The following is a 19209-nucleotide window of genomic DNA, read 5'->3' as shown; positions in this document are numbered from 1 at the left end:
TGCAACTTTTATATCAAAAAAAATAAGCCACTGTAAAACAAAGTAAGTGGATAGTTTTGCTTAATGGCTATTTAACGACTGTGAGGACAAACAAGTCTAAATATGACGCCAAGGCCAATGTTTGACTTTTCAACAATTTACGTAAAACGCTAAAAGCTGAGTTGAACCTTATTTCAGTCTGAGAAGCTCATATTTCCCAATTCTCAATTCGACTGGAAACACACCATTGTTAGCACGAATTAGCTTAGCGTGAAAAACTGTCTCCAGTTAACCAGCGATCCTTTAACCAACGTTTTCAGATTATCAATCACACTTATTAAGTATGTCCTTTAAAAGGGAAGGCGATGACAAGAGTCAGTTAAACATCCTGAAGGTAAACGTTTTTTACTTTGTATAAGAGATTTTAGTGGAGATGATACATTGTTATGGTTAGCATTATGCTAGCTGCTAGCAAGTTGTGTTGCTTCTTTAAAACTGAGTTCACATCTAAAGTCTGTTATTGCTGGTTAACAGTGTTGTTCGGTGTTTTAGAAACGGCGTGTGGCAGATCTCCTGTCTAATTTTATTCCAGAAGACGAAGCAGCTCTTTTGAAAAATGGAAGGTGAAACTTTACACTAACACTTACATGTTTGACTGAAGCTCAGTGTTGCTAACATCAGGTTTCCATTGGGTTTCTAGATACACTTGCCTTGTGTGCTCCTATCGTCCTGTGTTTGATACAGTTGATATGCTGACAGTCCACAGAAAGGGAAAAAGACATCTGGAAGGTAAGACATTTGATACCAAACTGCTTTGGAGATCGGAGAATTAAATGACTCTTCTGAAAATCTCCTTATGTCACACACCAAAGTGTGATTTCTAATTTAGCTCAGTGGTTTTACTCCTGAGCTAAATACTAACTGCAATGATTATCATTGTTAATTACTCTGATTATTATTGACTCTCATAGCTTTTTAAAATGTATTTAAAGTTCTAATAATATTAGTCCAATAACCAAATATTATTAATTATCAAGGTGGAAGAAATCAAAGGATCATATCATATATTGTCTTGTGTTTATCTTCAGGATTAAAAGCATTTTATGGCAAGAAGACACGGCTTAAGAATGAACTGACAAAAAGGCAACATGAAAACTATGTCCAGGCTGAAGACAGCAGACAGGTTTGTAGCAGGTAATAAGTATCAAGTGTGTTTGCTCTGTCTGTCCGCTTTTGTTTGCTTTAGTTGACTCCCTAAGCAAACTTTTCCAGAAGTGCATACAGCCATACAGCGAAAATGTGGACAGCACAAACATGAGATGTGACTCAGCCTGATCACCCAGTTGGCAGAAAGTCAGTGAATCATTGCTGAGGTGTAACATGAGCTGAACAAAATCAGTGTTTCTTTAACTAACTGTTGGTCCAAGTTGTTGTTGCTGTCTTGTGGTAAAGGCAGAGGTTGGCAGCTTATTCAACCATCATAAAACCAATGAGCTGAAAAATAACAACAAACATTAACACCACCAGGTGGTGTAAACAACACTCACAGAGTGAGCTCCAGATCACAGTGAAGCCCACATACTCATATGTAAATGTTGTGTGTAATTATGTTCTTATGATTTTAGGAGTCCTCCAGTTCAGCTCCTTTACTGGCACAAACACGGAAGCTTACACATCACGCCCTTTTGAAGACTGTACCATACAACAGTTGCCATAGAAAAACAAGGTGAGTGACATGCTTATTTACTATAAAACACTTAATGACAATATTTAAAATGACTTAAAACACAACTGTAAACATGAATCTGTCATTTTTAAGCACAAAATCAGAAAAAGGATCAGCGAGCATCAGTTCAGATCCGTCTTCTTACATCAAAGAGCCATCTGAGCAGGAAAGGAGTCAAGTTCCAAACTATGTGGCACCAAGCAGTTCTAGTGGCCTCATAGCAGGTAAAGTTTGCCACAGGAAATCTTTACATTTCAGATTTAGAGAGAAGAAACCCAGATGTGATCATAAATGTTGGTACGTTTTAATTTTTACTGTAGCCAATGAAGAGTCAAATCCATCAAATGGCATTAAAGGATTTCAGTCTGCAGTGAACCAGGAGTCAGAGCCTACGACAGCCCAGAGGAGGAGAGAGCTGGAGCACTACCTCAAACTGAAAAGGTATAAAACGGTCATCTATAAAGAGCCTCAGTCGTCCAGGTGAACGGACTTGCCAGTTCAGTGTTCTAGTCTTTGCTTTCTGTTTCTTTAAGTGATGGATGGATACAAGACCGGAGTGGCCAGTGGATTAAAGATGAGAATGTGGAGTTCGAGTCAGATGAAGAGGAGCCCCCTTCACTCCACCCCCACCCTGCAAGTCAGTGAGAGGACTAAGCACTGTGGGAAAGTACAGATGAACTGGTACATTCAGAAGCCATATAGCTGTGTGAAGCAGCTGAAGTTCCGTGTTCAAGGACTTTGTCGAACTTATTTATTCATTCATCATGTGTCAAAGAAAAACCTGCTTACTGTAAATCAAACAGAGGATTTGAAAAACCTTATTTCCCTGCATAGATTTCTTTTGGACAGCATCAGTGTGTCTCATGTAACCAGGTTTCCAGTGGATATGTACATGGTAAAAGGCTGCAGAGGGGGAAAGTAGCAGAGTGGAGAGGCTGAGATTGAGTGAGAAATTAATATATGGAACAGTATTTTATAATATATGTTTTAGTCCTCTAACCAACTGAAAATGTTTTTGTTTTGTTTTTTTACCACTTAGTGGATCAGACCGGTTTGTGTTTACTAAAGTAGGTGATTAAATTTCTAGTGAACATGGAGACAAATGAGCAAATACAATAAAGATTAGTGCTGACTACTACTTTATACCAAAGTAAAACTGAAGACTTCACTTGTGCAGGACAGACGTTTGCACACAGCCTTGGCAGTGACCAGAGGGCAAAGAACAATCAGGAACATGTAGTTTAGTCATTTGAATGAGGTTTGAATTGAAACTAATAATAATTCATGACATTTGTTTTGACTTCTAAATGGGTTGGACTAGTCTGCCTGGTCTGGCTGCTTTTTATTGATGTCACCTGGGTTCCAGGTATCAGCAATTAACTTAGTGAGTGCAGTTTTATTATTACTCATTATATATGGCATCCTTATAAAAGTTATCATCATACTAGTTTCTGAATTTCCTTCCACCCAATGCCTTAGAGCATGTTTCAACAAGAAACATGTTGACAGATGGAAGTTAGACATTAAAATACTGGTTTGTGTCAACACCCCCATCAACCGAAAGTCACCTGATGTTTTGACTCAGTTAACAACTACAAATCAGTGACTGATTTCATCATCTTTGTTTTCCCTTCAGCCCCTTTCAATTGGGTTCATTCACCTCCTACAGGAGGTCAGTTTAACCATACATCAACAGAGCATTGGTGAGCATTGAAGCTATGAGTTAGTGTTCTCCTCCAAGAACTTTTTGAGTGAATTGGATAACACCATCGGGGGCACGGGGCATATAAGGACTTAACGTGTTTGTTTCTGATGGAATTGCTAATCACTTTGTTATTGTGGAGCTCAGTATATCACCACTGCATGAGGGGAGGTACTTCATATGTTAAAGATCTTTTAGCTCTCGTCATGGAGACTTGTCAGTATGAAATATAAACGCCTGTTCACAGTTCTGAAGATGAAACGTACCCATTTAAAGCCTGATGACGTTCAATATCATATCTGCCCTTTTAGTTTTCACGCTTGCACAGACGTCAGAACAAAATATGGTAAATACATTTGTGACACTATGCGTGTCACACTGCAATACACTCCTGTAATACACCTGTGAAAACTCAAAGATTACAGCAAGCAGGTCCGACTTTGAATCATTTCAAGATGCCAAATGTCAGCAAAACCCGTGTGGTTTTAAAATGTGACCTTCAAGAAGTGTAAAAAACAGTTTTCAGCTTATTAATGGTGGTCGTGTCAAACTCGACATTAAAATCAGAGCTCTTATAAGAAATAGGTTAAAGAAATGAGCAGAGGCAGAGGGACCCTAAGCAATCCTGTCAAAATCCTCAGAGGTTAACAGCTGTTTCTGTTCATAAATCTCAGCGGGTGCACATGGGTGCAACCCTCTTAATATTTAGAACAAGGTAACTTAAGACTGGTGGACTAGGTTACGTTTCCAGTCAGGGTGGGGGGGCTTGATGGTAAAAATAACTCAGGTGCTTCGGGGAAGTCAGAGGATCAGCAGAGACTTTAAGGGATTAAACTCCTGTGATTCTTTACAAGTAGGGTTCATCTGTAAAATGCTAATGTCAAACTTAGAATATTATCACTTCTTGTTCATTATTCACATTTGAGGGCAGGGGGCAGTTTGTGATGATGACGGTTTGTGTAAATCAACCCCTTCAGCTTTTCAGCTGGAGATTTGATTCATTTGAACCCGTATTTATTGAGATAATATTCCCATGTCCAATATAAAATACACATTTTGACATATGCTGTGGAGACAGTTTAAAAACAGACAAATTGAACTTTCCAAACCTTTGTGGAAAATAGATTAATATATATTTTTATTTAAAGTATTTACAGATTTTCTTCCCACAGGTAGCACCACATTAAAAAGGTTTTCGTGAATGAAAAGAGTTCCCCTGTCGTTTGGATGATGCCGGCAATGCACAAACTAAAAGTACAAAAATAAAGAGACTTCACATTTTGCTTGTGACCTATACATGCTTTATGATGAATTGAGCGGTCTACAAAAAGCTGGCTGTGTTAAATGAAATGAAATGGTTGGACATGGATGTTGTTAGAGGATAAATGCTTGACCCAGCTTGATTCATTCAGCTCTGCTGCACCACGCTGAAGAAGCTGATGCGGGGCTGTCGGTGGCAGTTGAAGTGGTTGTTCTTCTGTTTGCTCCTTGTTGCTTCATCTTAGTCTTTGCTGGCGAACTGTAGCGAGGAGAAAACATGAGAAACACTGTGACATGATTGTGGGAAGAATCGTGTGTTTAGTTACTGGATTTTGTACTGATGTTTCAGTTCAGTTCATCAATTTTTCACTTTTACTTCCATGATTTCAAATCAAGTGGACATTTGAAATGTTTCTCACTCATGTCGTTGTTTCGTGTGATGGCCATGGCGGCTCTGGCACGGGGACCCTGCTGGGTGAAGTGGTAGCCGAACTTGAGGATGCTGGAGTTGTTCTCCAACATGGAGGCGATCTCCATCTCAACTGAGTCGCCCAACTTCTGCCTCTGTACCAAAGACAACAGGAACATGTTATTCCTCTCTAGCATTAAACAACAGCTACTACAACTATTCTAACTACAGTAGTAAGTACATGCTATACCTAACTACCTAACTCTGATCATGTCTTACAACAGTTGTAGGGTTGCAAGTATTAAACTTACATCACATCTGTGGAATGCATAGTTCATTGCTCTATCTGACTTTGTGTTTCACACCTGATTGTCGATCTTGAGCTCCACCAATGTGGCGTTATTGGCCATAGCTTTGATGATCGCCATCATGCCGTCTGAAGTGATGAAGTTGGACTCAATATTAAGACTCTGCAAGCTGGTGTTCTCCTGCAGCATCTCAGCACACGCCTGAAACATTCGTTACGCTCCATGTTGGTCTCACGTCACCATGGTCAAAGTACAGTCCATCCAATCATACAGGTTGTTGGTTCAGTATTACACTATTCATTGGCCAAACCAACAGAGTACTCACATAGGCCACAGGGTCGTTGCTGCGTGTCGCTGCGATGCTCAGATACTCCACGTGAGAGTTCCCCTTCATCGCCTCAAAGATCTCTTTTAGCGTTGGAATGGGAATGTCCTGCAGGAAAGAAACAGGGAGAGCTGGTCAAGTTCACCTGCAGTTCTTGATTTGAGTCCATTAACTCCCACTCTTTTTAAATACATATAGAGCATTGTTCCATTTGGCTGACCTTGATGTTGTTGAGGTTGACTTCTGTCAGGCTGCTGTCGTTGTTGTGGATTCTTTCCAAGGTTTCCTCCACATTGGTGGGATTGGGTGGCTCGTCAGGAAAGATCTTGAATGAATCTCCTTTTACTACACCTGGAGGCACAGTGATACACGTCACATACGGACTTCACAATACAGGAAATATCTGCTAGAAGGAAGAAGTCAACGAAAAGAATCTGGCCAGTTATTTACTTTTAAACTTGAATATCAATGGGAGCTTGTTAAATATCTTTGTGTTGCACTTACTGTTGATGCCCTCGGTGTTGGCGATTGTTCCGGTGGTGCCCAGAGCATCATAGTACTGCTTGTTGCTCATCAGCGTGTACATTCCAAGGATGGCTACAAGTACAGGAAAACAATCACTATGATCCATCAGGGAGGCAATGCAGATGAAAATATCTCTGTGATACTGTAGAAGATCCCATGTCACGCTTTGTGAACTTCTCATGTTTGTTTTTATGGTCTGTGTTGTGTCCCAGATGGTAACTAATTAGTTTCTGAACTCAGCAGAAAACTCATTCACCGCTTGTAAAGTCTCAGTTTCCAGGGTCCCTGAGAGAGAAACACACATAATACACCAGTTTCATGGTGACGGGGTGGACATCTAACGTTTGACGGTGTTTGACAATGTTCTCCTGTTGTTACTGTTCATGACCAGAAGGGAGCAGACCTCCTGGTTTTGATCAGCCTGCACCAACCTGTGTCACAGTCCAACTGTTGTGACAGCAGGCTCTTCTACACCAACTTCACTCCACCTTCCCACCCACCAGCCTCTTGCGCTGGTGGCAGAAACCATAGAGAGGGTCTTGTGAGGAGGGGGAGGCCATAGAGACAGCTGCCTGCCATAAACACCCTCACATCCTCCGGTTTGCCCCCGAGAATAACCCACAGTAGTTTTACAGCACAAACTAAATTGCAGATAACTTCAAAGCTGAAGATAGCAACATGTTAATATCATCAATAAACAGTGAAACCTAAGTGTCCAGGGTGACTTGTTGCCCCAGTCGCTCCCTCTGAGCTCATGGAGCGGCTTGGCCCGGCTGTTCACCCCTTTTTAGTCTGTTTGCCAAAAAGCCCAAACAAAAGACTGACAGAGGCTAACGGCGGTTTAATCCTCATCTGGACTCCATCCAGAGTTAAAACGGCGGCCTCGCTCTGACAAACAGGCCCCCCTGCTCTGCCTTTCCGGGTGCTTGCAGGCCAGTCTGGTCTGTCAGAGTGTGGTCAGGTGGGTTCCACAGATCACACCCAATAAAGCAAACACATTTATGGCTTAATCTGACCTCATCTAAAATATTACCAAGGTTTTTAATTGATATAACAACAACAAAAAGCTATCAGCTGTTTCACTAGCTCCAATAACGAACTCTTTTTTTCCATCTTTACAAAACCAAAAGCAATAAAAAGCATTTTAAAAATAATAAGCCTGTAAAAAAGATACTGCTGTGAAAGTCACTCTGGATGAACACTGGATGCTGTGTTTCAGTGTTCGAACACATCAGTTAATCCTTCTGCTAAAAACCTTTTTACTGTATCAAATAACAACACTACTGTAGCAGCTATTACCTTAATACTTCACATACGTTCACTTTAAATTAGGTCAGGTCTAAATAAGGAACGACTTCCAGAAGACTTCTCATGTTACAGTTCTTTTTAAGCTTCAGTAAAATAGTTTTGAGCTTCAGGAAACACAAAAAACTGTCTATCTGTGAACGCAGCAGCCTCCCACTTGTCTGTTTCAAACAGATACTGTATCTTTGCCCCCACCATCCCCACGTCCGCTCCACCCCTCCCTCGTTAGCTTGGAGCCAAGCTTATTTATTTTTGTGCTGCTGAGAGCGGGGAATTGGACTCTCATCGCATGTCTGGCCATGTCTGTTAGCCGGGGACGACCGAGCTGTCTCAGTGGGGACACAATACGAAGCTAACAGCAGAGACGCAAATATGTCTGTATAATAGAACGACAGTATGTGGGTCAGAGCGGCTGTGGTGAGAACAGTGGGGTCACACTATGCTGTGTATGTCATAATGAGCTGATAAGCACCCACTGCTGGAAACAGCCTGAGCACAAACAGATGACATCATAGAAAGAATGGACAGTTTTCACAGCAGACGTTTTGGCACATCACAGCGTAACGTGTGTAATTGATTAGGAATAAGTTCATTCCATTCAGGTGAGCTGTCAGCATGTCCGGCTTCACTAATCAAGTGTCGACTGGAAAACATCTATAATCTCTCTGATTAGGTGTCACATTGAAACCTGACCTTGATCACAGCTGGTACAGTATTGTTCTATCTTCTTTTTTTACACACATACAACTCTGCTCTTCTCTTCAGTTCTGTTTGTACAGTGTGTGTGTGTGTGTGTGTGTGTGTGTGTGTGGGTGTGTGTACAATATACAGTGTGTCTAGTGTATGTTAGAGTCGTGATACCCAGGCAGGATACAGTAAGTGGTTTAGACAATAGATGGATTTGGATGGAAGAAGTCCTGCAGCTGCTACTACTTCGAGTAGTGTTATTACTAGTGGTGTTTTTCTAACCTGCAATATCACACATCTCAGCGTCGGTGGCGTTTTTCAGAGCCTCCTCCAGCTCTGGCTCCAGAATCACCTGCTCGTGGATTGGGATCTCGGGTGCTTTCTTGGGCACAAAGGCCCTCCCTGGAGATGGACAGAAATAAAGGATGTTAATTTCCCAACACTTCTTTAAACCTTTTGGGCATTTTTCACTCTGAACGTCTCAACTTTACAGTAAATAGGTTTCTGTAAAAGCCTCTGTTTGGATCATGTTCATCGGTGAACTAGGACTTAAACTTTTCCTCGACTCTGTGGTCTCATATTTCTCAGCTGTGAATCCAAAGAGACAAACTGATGCAATAGAATTTAGACTAAATATAGACATGCCTGTTGCTTTGCATTATTAGATGCATTTGCAGAGAAACTAAAGTACAGATACTCTCAGTCAAGTCATTTCTCGGTGTGGGGCTGAACTTGATTGCCTGTGGCACCATAATGAAATGCGTACCAAGACTTAGTGAGCTGCAGAAACCACACACAGACCTGAAACTAATAAGATCCTGAGCTCCTGTGTAGTGGTGCATCACAGAGTACAATGTAGTACAGCTGTGAGGCAGATGGAAAAACAGGCCACTGATCCATTTCCAAATACATCAGGTATTTCCAGTATTATCCATGTTTGTTCCTGGTTTGTGAATCTTTGTTCCAAAAAATAAAAGCTACTGTTTGTAAAATCTAATGTGAAGTAAACGTGAAACCTTGTTTATGGTTGATATTTACAAGAACAAATTGGCCGTGTTTAATGCCCAAGACCAAATGCTAAATTCACGACTGACATGCAGGTTTTTCGTGAGAGCGTATCCAGCCGATATCTCCTCCCACCTTTTTTCTCCCCAGTGAAGGGCACCAGGTCCTCCCTATCCTGGTGCTCCAGGGCCTGCTTCTCCAGGTGCTGCATCAGGGCGTCACGGTCAAACGGCCCCGTCGGGCTCTTCTTCGTCTGGTCACGCTGCCGAAAGCCAGCGGGCAGCATGGCATTCTGGGAGAACAGGAGGTCAAATGTCACGTTCAGACTCAAGAACAGCGAGAGTCGAGCCGTGATGTGAGTTGTTATTGTGTAATGTAAAAGGAAAAGGAAGAAAAACCTGAAGCATTTAGTTTCATTACTGTAATTGGGGAAACTTTGTTATGGCAACACCTGCTTTTACTGGCTGAGAACAGTGATTTCACACTTCATTTGATCACTGGCCCTTGAGGTGAGAAGCAGACCACCTTGCAGGTTAAGACAAACCAAGCGCTCCTCAGTACCTCGGGGTCCATCTCCTGCAGCTCATATTCCAGCTGATCCAGCTCCTCTGCACTGAGGCCCCTGAGGATGGCGTCCTCGTCGATGTCCCTTGGATCTGACATGGCTCCTGAGGCTCCGGCTCACATACACACACACTCACTCACACACACCGCTGCACACCCCTGGGTGAGAGGGCACTGTGAAGGCGAACAAGAGAGGAGAGAGAAGCACAATGAGGATTTATTTATTTCTTGAGTCTTGAGTCCATAATATTCCCGCTCATTCACTACTGCAGGGTTTAACTCAAGCTGAAGTTCTCTAGATGCCCTTAATAAAGTGTTTAGTGTAAATACAGAGTTCCAGTACTTTCTTCATGTGTCTGACCATATCAAACATATGAAGGAACATTATGTTGTTACATGTTCAATGAGCTTCATACTGATTAGATTATTCTCATCAGTTCATAGTATTGCATCAAGCTGCAATATGCAACGTTTCTTATTAGATAATATTGTATTGTACTATATTGTGAATGTTATTATTATTATTGTCATGTGATTTGATTGTGTTTGAATTCTAGGGTTCAGATTCATGACTGTTGTGTTGTATTTGTTATATTAGTGTTTCATAACCATAACATACACTGTGCTATTTTTTTCATGTGTCACATTTAAATATCTTGTCCCATGGTGTTTATATCAGATCATTAGCAGGAAAATCCTCAGTCCTATACTGTGACCTTCATCAAAATAGTCATTAATAAAGTCGTCTTATGTTTAAATTTAAATAATTAGCTGTGTTCACACACTGAAATTCACTTTATATTTATTATTTTTAAAATTACTGCTTTGCTTAATGCTTTTTTTTTTGCATCGAGCAGAGGACGTTTCAGGTCAAGCTCAACACTTTAATCACTCGGACACCAGACACCCCAAGGATTTTTAAACCATTTCACAATATTATAAAGCACCCAGTCCTTGTTTTGTCTGGGGACCCCCTGGACCCCTGGCAAGGACCACACGGGGTTCTCTGCTCCACATTTAGTGAACCACTGTCCTTGTGATCACCCGCCCTGTCCAGAGTGCTTCAGCAATGTAATGATAATAATAATAGCTGCGTTTCCAGTCATGTATCTGCAGTACCCAGAATGACGGAGTCTATTATAATATGGTGCGGCAGCCTCCAGGGTGCACTCTTACATAATTAATTTTCACCTTAAAACACAAGGGGTGGACAACAGGCCACTGATGCCCTGCAGTTTGAAAAGCAGAGGAGCGAAGAAACGTAGAGAGAGAAGCGAGAGCAAGGTCGTTGTAACTGTAAACCCTTAGCTCACCACACACAGACTAAGAATAGCAGAAAGCAGAGAGAGGGCGCAAAGTTCAATCCTGTATTTATCACTGATGGACACCCACTTGTACAGAAGCAGACCCGCCCGAAACATACAGTATCTGCATCCAGTGATGAAAAGCCACAGACACCCAAACACCAAACTGTCTCCGATACAGCAAAGAGCAAAGTACAGTAACGTATGTATGCTGTACCACTGATATTTATGACTTATGCAGCTATCAGGTGTGTGAGGTCCAGTACTTTCATTTTCAGTCAAAATTTCATCCTAACTTGGCCAAAGAAAGAAAACCGGTCACAGAACGTGCTTTCATCCAGCCACAGTGCTTGTATGTCAGCGACCATTAACATCTCTGAGCTGTGATGGCAACAAGAGTTCAAGTATTTCTCCATCAGTATAAATAAAGGCACATTTAGCATCACACAACGTTGTAGTAACATCTGCTTATAGTAGGTTTACAGGACAGGTTATATTTTCTCTGTGTGAATTAAAACATAAAAAGAGGATAAAAATATTAAACTACAGTATAAATTAAAAAGAACAGTAACACAACACATTAACTGTTAAGATACTGTGAGCTGCATTTAACTACATCTCCATTAAAGTAGAACTGAATACTATACAAACATTAAACTGTGGTTTCAGTTCAGATCAAATACAAAATCAACAACTTATACACGTCTTATAAACTTAGTGATCAGGTTACCTTGACAACAGCACGGAAGCTTGGTCGCCATGGAAATGAAACTCAACCAAATGACTCAATGAGTTTGCATTTAATTAATGCACCATTTTATTCTATTGTGTTCAGTTTATTTTATCCTGTCACTTGAACAAACCCGAGTTGCTTAAACAACGTCACCCTAACGTTCTTCTTTAGACTTCACACACTTCCTGTTCATACACTGACTGAGGAAACGCACTCTAGCCTAATTACAGAGTGCAATTAATCAATCAACTCCAGATTAAGTCAAATCAAACATGTAGGTTCACACTGACCAAAGAATTAAATTCCTGTAGAACCTCTACTTTAGATAAGTAAACTGTTCAAACATGTTTCTGGGTGTCTGAGCTCCTTTGGCCAAACACTGTGCTGCTCTAATGTGTAAAGCCAGCGACACAAACACTGGATCACACGGCTAAGTGTCAAGAAAGATGGAGGAGATTTAAGGGATGAGGAAGAAGGAGGCTGCAGCTCAAAGGACCAGGTGGAGGATAAATCTACACTCACTCTTTTATCAGGGATGACTGCCAGCGTTAAACACCCTCGAGCTTCCATGTCTCTCTTTACACCCTCCTAATCGTGATATGATGTATCATCAGTGTAGTTTTATAATGTTTGTAGTGAGACAGTTAAAAGTGCAACATCCTCACAGATGCGACTGTTCTTCAGGGGTCAGTGCTTCAATTTGCAGCGCTGCACTTCCGTCATCATCATTTACATCATTTCATTTTAATGCAGCGAGTTGTAATCATTTGATATCAGAGTTATGTTGTTTCTTTCTCTGCTGTATTTTGTGTACAGATGAGTCTTTGACTTAACAAGTGATTGTGGCCCAGGGTGACCTGAGCGAAGAGTGGGGGCTCAGACAGGTGTGTACCATCAGCCCGACGACCTGAGGAATATAATTCTTTTATACTCTGCTTTTGTTTTGTGACTCTGATGATTGAACAAGGATTTTTACAGAACCTGCTAATATACCTGTAGATAAGGGGTCAAAACATAGGAAGCCTGCACACTGATAGGACGACAAACTGACGAGACAAACATCATTAAACGTTCCAGCAATCTGCCGACCACACTGGAAACAAGCTGCGTGTTTGTGAATGTGCATCTGTCCCCAGCCGTCCCTCTGGGGTTTCTGTATGAACCAAAACAAACTGGGAGTGGAGCAGAGTGGTGGATGTCACCTGCCGCTGCCAGCTGGCTCTGGACATTTCTATTTCCAGAAAGTATTTTCAGTTTTAAACTGTAACAAGCTCATTAAAATCACATCCAGAGGCACGTTACAGGACCTACGTCTGACTACTTCTCAGTGAGTAACAGAATGAGTCGTGTTGTTGAATACTCCTGAGACAAATGTCAAGATTACAACTAATAACAACAATGCACTCTAGTTCTTTACCTTTAATTTACATGTAATACTTCGTAATGTGACAGGGTGCACGCACGATCCGATCTGGGTGATAACTAAATACTGATGAGAGTTTCATTAGAAAAATGTCTGTGATGCTTCACATTCGAGCACTTCCCTTTGGTCAAAGTTGAACTAAGGTGAACTCTGACGTGCGCGCCCATTGGTCCTAGCAGGAGTTTGTACCACACAGGAAACACATGCTTAAATTTGTCTGATTTACAGACAACAACAGAAGCAAATGGGAGTCTGTGGGAGTTTTCCTGGTGCTTTAACTCAGCTCGATCATCAGAAGTTACAAGTCGTGGCATCTGAAGCAGCCGGCCTGTTGACCTTCCATCTCCATCTGTTGCATTTCTGCAAACATATGCACTTTGTGTCACAGCTGTTAAAGGATTCAGAGATGCCACAGTTTGTGTTTCGGCAACTGTTCATGGGGAGAGTTGAAGAACACTCTGACTTTGACATCTAAACCACGGAGTACAGATGAGTGTTGTAAAAGAACAGGAATCATTTTTAGGGCAGTAAAACCAGGACTGTGCTATTTTATATTGTCCTGAATGTGAAGCAGGTCCAGTAACTGTCTCCAAAGTCAAATCCCATAACAAGGGTTTAGATTTCACAGTGACCAGAATTATCTCCAGAAGGATTTACACTGTTTCATTACCTGTGAGTTTGTTTTTTAAAGGCATTCACTCTTTTTTCCCTCATGGGGGGAGGTCTCATGTTTCTGTAACAGTAGTAAGGTTAGGGAGACCATTCTGCCACCAAAAGCTCAGAAGATTTGCCACCATCCGTAGGTCATCTCCTCCACGTCTTACCGCCCAAGTGTAACATTCCAAATCAGCCCTCAGATTAATTTTAGCTTCACAAGTCAGCTACTGAATCCTCCCCTGCTTGGGTCGTTCCTTGACACTGTGTCAAAGCACCATTTTGAGACCACAGAACAACTTTGATTGGTTTAAGATGCTTTTCTTTTTTCAGGACACAGCAACCTTTACAACTTTTGCTGTAACAGAGCTAAATCCACGTAAAGTCAAACGCACATTAAGATCAAGGCCCCCACTTTATCTTTCTCTTTAGACTCAAAACTATAATTGGATCTAGTGACAAATATAAAAATGTCAGACAGTGACTGGAGGGTTTGGGATGTGCAGGTCGAGGTCAAACCAAACTCTGCTCCTCAGTTTCTGAACTGTACAGCCCCCTAACAGCGACTAGACAACTTAACCCCACCATGAACCAAACTTAAAGCTTTGTAGACTCTTCGTGATTCCATTTTCAGCATTTTCAGCAGAAGACTCCCACACACTGTGACACGAGTGGAGAGTTTCAGCCTGAAAAACCAATGAAGTGACCAAAGTTCTGCACAGAGCCACTGATCCACGTGTCCACCAATTGTCCTGCAGCTTTGTTCCATCTGCATGCTCCTAAATCTTACACTAAACAAGAGCCCCTGGTTTATGGATGCAGCCCCCGCAAACCGACAACCCAGAATGAAAGATGTAGGCATAAAGAACTCCAACATGCCGACAAGAGCCCCCAAAACAGTGACAGTGACAGAGCCAGAGGAAAGCAGCCTCACACCTACCTTCACAGAAGCGCAGTGCTGAAGCCCCTCAGCAAGGCAAAGCCTGCAGCCAGAAGCCAGAGGAAGTTTTCTTTTTTTCCACCCTCTCTCCCTCCCTCTCTCTCCCTCTCTCTCTCGTCAGGCTTCAGGGTTGCTGTGCTGAGACAGGCATACTGATGGTACTTTGAGAAGTCAGCATTTTATTATTTTGGCTGTGTGAGAGGAGGGGGGTGGTAGAGAGCCGTGCAGAGGGAGAAGTGGAGCATGACCTCATGCTCGTCAGTCATTCAATTAAAAGTCAGTCAGGCAGGAGGAGAAAGGCGGACACCTAGTGGTTCGACTTGAGTGTTACACCTCAAGTTCCTCCTCGCTCTGCTACAAACCTCCTGATTATCTGCATTTATATGAATCACTTTATTATGCATTTTACTCCTGGATAATTTCATATCATTTTTAAGATCAGTTGCAGCTTCTTTAACTCTTACGTCGTCCTCCATTAACGAGCAGAACAATGCTAATGTGTGTTAATATCTACACACAAAGGTGCTAAATCTATTTATTTAATCCATGTGTTAGTCCTGAATATTGTAAACAACTGACAGGGACGTTCTGTATTAATAGCAGGACTTTGTTAGTTCTACTAACTCAGCAGTTTTTAATGTGAGCTCACAGTTTACAGATTATCCCACTGGACTCGACCCCCCCACCACCAAACAGAACAGAAAAAGTTAGCAGCCATCTTATAAACACATTGGACCATTTAGCAGCTAAGGTGTCAGGTATGTTTCTCAAGCTTTAGCTGGACCGAAGTAGAACAAAGAGGACACTGAATATTATACTGACATTATACGATGGTCTGAATGACTCTTAGTGCCACATGTCATCAGCTTGTTGAGGTGTTTCACTGCCCATTAGAGGCTGACATATCATGACAGCAGGCTCAGGTGTGCAGGGTGAAGGTGACGTGTACGTCTACATGAAACACACGTTTCAGCCTCTGTCAGATTTCGTTGGTTGTTTCTCTACAGATTCCCGCTTCAGTGTGTTTTTCTTTCGTTTGTATTTTAACTGTGTTCATTAGAAGATCCCAGGAATCCCCCCTCACAGTATGACTGATAACTCGTGATGGGAGTACAGACGTTAAAATTTGAATCAACTTCTCAGTAAATTTCTTCATTAAAGCTGAAATGAAAGTAACACATGTGCCATAAAAACCTGCCAACATCATTTCTTTCTTCTTCCCCATACCAAGAGTTGCAGACACATTGATTTTGGCTGCACCACAGGCTCGAACTTATGCACAGATGAGTTTTGATTCATTCAAATGCTGATAACCTTCAAACCAAATGACCCACAAAACTACTACTCATCAGAGTAGTATAAGTATAATATTTATCCATTCATATTAAAGGATTAAAGATGGGATTGAATGTCAATTTGTTTTCTTGAAACTGTTCCATCTTCTGGTCATGTTACAACTTTAAGTTTGGTTCTTTCCGTGTTTCCTTCTCTGCACCATCGTCCTCGATCCCCACCAGTTTGTTTTTATGCTTGAGATGAAAAATAAACAGTTCATATTCTACTTCTCTGCTCAGTAAATCCCAGGTACTGTACATGATCAGAAACTCCCCCTGGAGGGAAAATTATTGCCACCTTCACTTTACCAAACTTGCACTGTACTGTTAATGAGGGGTTTTTGTCGTTGGCCGCTCGAGTTCTGCCCATCAACTCGTTGTTTCTGGTGGATTCTGAGAAGTGCCGTTCTGTGGACGTTGATGTCACTGACTGTTATTTTTGGGATTTTCTTCACAGTGCTCTCATTGTGTCATCAGCTGTCACTGCTGAGCTTGGCCGAGCCGTTCTTTCACTTTCGAGACAAACCAAATCGTTTTATTGGCCGTGCAGTTTATTGCCTCTGATTGTTTTTCCTCTTGTTCTTTTTGCTCTTCACCAACTGTTGTGTTGGTTTTGAGGCTCTGTTTTGTTGGATACTGTCCCTTCATTCATAATCTTACTTTCTCATTTTCTGTACTTCATCCACAGCCTTCTTCTCAGACTGAGAACTGTGTCTTTGCATTATTTTCCACCAGATGGCAGCAGAAAGACGCGACAACAAACTGTAAACAGCCGCTTTGAAGCTCTTATGAAATTTTAGCTTGAAACAAGCAACCCAGTGTTTTGACTGTACAATGCCCTCCAGTGTTTGGCTCTTAGACCCTAAATGAGCTGAAGGGCTGCATGAGTAAAACAAGACATGCAACAAGCAACAGTGAGCTCATTACTGAATTAATTAATATATACGCAGTGCATTTGTTCAAAATGTTGATTGCAGTTATTATTAAATCTGTGGGTGTGACACTGAATTCTGTAACTAATTTAAACACAATGTGGTACATGTCTATTAATAATAGGTGAAACTATCACATACATTGTTGGAATGCTATCTGACGACATTACAGTAATAACTATGGAGATGTCAGTGAGAACAACAAACAAAAGCTTCTTCTGCATTCATTCATTTTTGTTTGATAATCCAACATGACTGTGAGAATGTGTTTTTTCTAATGCTGATTCCTTTTTACTTTCCTGATCATCATCTGACTTCGCTTTTGAATAGATATATATATATATATATTTTCCAACAAGGATAGTTCAACATCAAAGAACGTAAAGGTGGGTGTCAAATGACAGGTACAAGAAAAAAAATCAGCAAACCAAAGAATCTAAAGAGGAAGTTTCGAAGCAGACATTAAGTTTTTCATCTTAAATTAAATTCCTGTTTTAAAACATTTCAAACATAATCGTGTCAAACCAATGCAACCACCGCATGAATTTTGAAACACTGACTACAACATAAAAATATATGACCATAATGAAAAAACAGCGAGGCTCAATCTTCTCTCTTACTCAACAGGTTATAAAAAATAACAATGATAATCTGCCATTAAACCTGAAATGCTTTGAACTATCCTTCAATAAAATCTATATTATTTTACAGTGGTGTAATTAAAGTGAAGAAATGTGTTCTCGTCCTCTGGCTCCAGTTATTGTTCAGTATGAGTCAATAAGAATAATATTAATAACAATAACAATGTAATTTGGTTATAATGGGATTTTATCTGGGCTATATAAAGGTTTAGAGAAACCGAGAAGAACTCCAAATTTCCACTTCCAACTTTCACCTCATCAGTGGAGTTTTTAGACAATGTACCGTGTGTGTGTGTGTGTGTGTGTGTGTGTGTGTGTGCGTGGGTGTTTCCAGTTAATGATGGCATCAGGCAACAAGAAGGTGGGAGTGGTCATCAGAAACAGAAAGGAATGAGCACATTTTAAGAAGAGGCAGGTGTTGAGGTGTGAGGTCCAACACGACCGACACAACATCTGGAAAAAGAAAAAGAAAGAATCCGAACTTCACCCCGTGGTCGTGAACTGAAGCTGTTTAGAGCGCTGACAGTTCCTCCGACAACAAGAGGCACAGCAGCACTTCCTGCTTCACTGCAGCTCGTAGAATATTAACCTTTCTAACTGAAAAGGTCAAATACCACGGATTTATCACACACACACACACACACACACACACACACACACACACACACACACACAGACACTCTCAGAGTGAAACAAATACATAACTATTTACTTGACTTGACAAGAGGGTCTGTGACAGCAGGTCACAGCCTGCACTGAGTTCTTCCAAACCTAACAACTATATTTTGTAATGTTGTGAAATTACACTTATTTACTTTCTTTCCTAGCCTGGTACCACACACACACACACACACACACACACACACACGTCTGCGTGGTTAATTTGTTAAGTTTGAAGTCGTCAGAGGCTGAAGGCGAGGTGGGGCTCTCCCATATTTACAGGAAGTGTGCGGGGCTCTCCCCTCCTCCCAAAGTGTCTCTTGGGACAAAATCAACAATAAAGTCTCTGTTTCTTTGCTCTTCTCCTTTTTATTTTTTTGTTAAACTCAAATATTCACAGAACTGCTGCTGCTTCTCTTCCAGTTATACAAGCTGCTCCGAACAGGAAACTGATGACATTCAGCTGCTTCCTCATTCTGCCACATATTCTCCACTAGGTGGTGCTGTTCGTTGGGAGTTCCCAGTCTGCACAAAGGGTTTTTGTTTGCAGGCTGCAGCCCATCCTCCAACTTCTCTTTTGTGTGTGTGCTACGTGTGCAGCGTGGAGACAGCAGGACATCAGCGGCCTGTGTTGATATAAAAACAGACCAACATGTTCAGAGGAGCTGCGTTACAGCTGAAGTTCTTCAGCCTTCTCAGTACCAAACACTGAGTGAGCATCAAACAAACCACATGAGAAACATTCCTCTGTCTGACTGTACCAAGACTAATTCAACCACAAAGCTTGCCCACA

At 41.4% G+C, this 19209-nt stretch overlaps 2 protein-coding genes across 2 annotated transcripts; one reads left to right on the top strand and one right to left on the bottom strand.

Annotated features, from left to right (window-relative positions):
- Window positions 1-193: 193 nt before the first annotated feature.
- Window positions 194-2704, top strand: scnm1 (sodium channel modifier 1). Its single transcript, XM_026370454.1, has 8 exons — window positions 194-373; window positions 532-602; window positions 680-768; window positions 1068-1162; window positions 1605-1705; window positions 1799-1929; window positions 2026-2146; window positions 2239-2704. The coding sequence occupies exons 1-8, from the start codon at window positions 323-325 to the stop codon at window positions 2348-2350; spliced, it is 771 nt and encodes a 256-aa protein (XP_026226239.1). The 5' UTR covers window positions 194-322; the 3' UTR covers window positions 2351-2704.
- A 1978-nt stretch (window positions 2705-4682) lies between these two features.
- On the bottom strand, window positions 4683-15020 carry tmod4 (tropomodulin 4 (muscle)). Its single transcript, XM_026370453.1, has 10 exons — window positions 14850-15020; window positions 9793-9969; window positions 9367-9523; window positions 8509-8628; window positions 6214-6306; window positions 5930-6060; window positions 5710-5817; window positions 5442-5585; window positions 5087-5231; window positions 4683-4926 (listed from the first exon to the last, which is right to left on the bottom strand). The coding sequence occupies exons 2-10, from the start codon at window positions 9892-9894 to the stop codon at window positions 4904-4906; spliced, it is 1023 nt and encodes a 340-aa protein (XP_026226238.1). The 5' UTR covers window positions 9895-9969; window positions 14850-15020; the 3' UTR covers window positions 4683-4903.
- Window positions 15021-19209: the final 4189 nt, after the last annotated feature.

Source organism: Anabas testudineus, chromosome 16 (assembly GCF_900324465.2).
Source record: "Anabas testudineus chromosome 16, fAnaTes1.2, whole genome shotgun sequence".
NCBI classification, from domain to species: domain Eukaryota; kingdom Metazoa; phylum Chordata; class Actinopteri; order Anabantiformes; family Anabantidae; genus Anabas; species Anabas testudineus.
The sequence above is the reverse complement of the archived record's forward strand: the minus strand, read 5'-3'. Positions and strand labels throughout refer to the sequence as shown.

Excerpts from the sequence above, each read along its gene's own strand:
- scnm1 (XM_026370454.1), top strand. The coding sequence starts at position 323 with ATGTCCTTTAAAAGGGAAGGCGATGACAAGAGTCAGTTAAACATCCTG. Across the intron at positions 769-1,067 it reads GGGAAAAAGACATCTGGAAG|GATTAAAAGCATTTTATGGC; the intron begins GTAAGACATTTG and ends GTTTATCTTCAG. Across the intron at positions 2,147-2,238 it reads CACTACCTCAAACTGAAAAG|TGATGGATGGATACAAGACC; the intron begins GTATAAAACGGT and ends TGTTTCTTTAAG.
- tmod4 (XM_026370453.1), bottom strand. The coding sequence starts at position 9,894 with ATGTCAGATCCAAGGGACATCGACGAGGACGCCATCCTCAGGGGCCTC. Across the intron at positions 6,061-6,213 it reads CAACACCGAGGGCATCAACA|GTGTAGTAAAAGGAGATTCA; the intron begins GTAAGTGCAACA and ends CTGTGCCTCCAG. Across the intron at positions 4,927-5,086 it reads CACACGAAACAACGACATGA|TTCGCCAGCAAAGACTAAGA; the intron begins GTGAGAAACATT and ends TCCTCGCTACAG.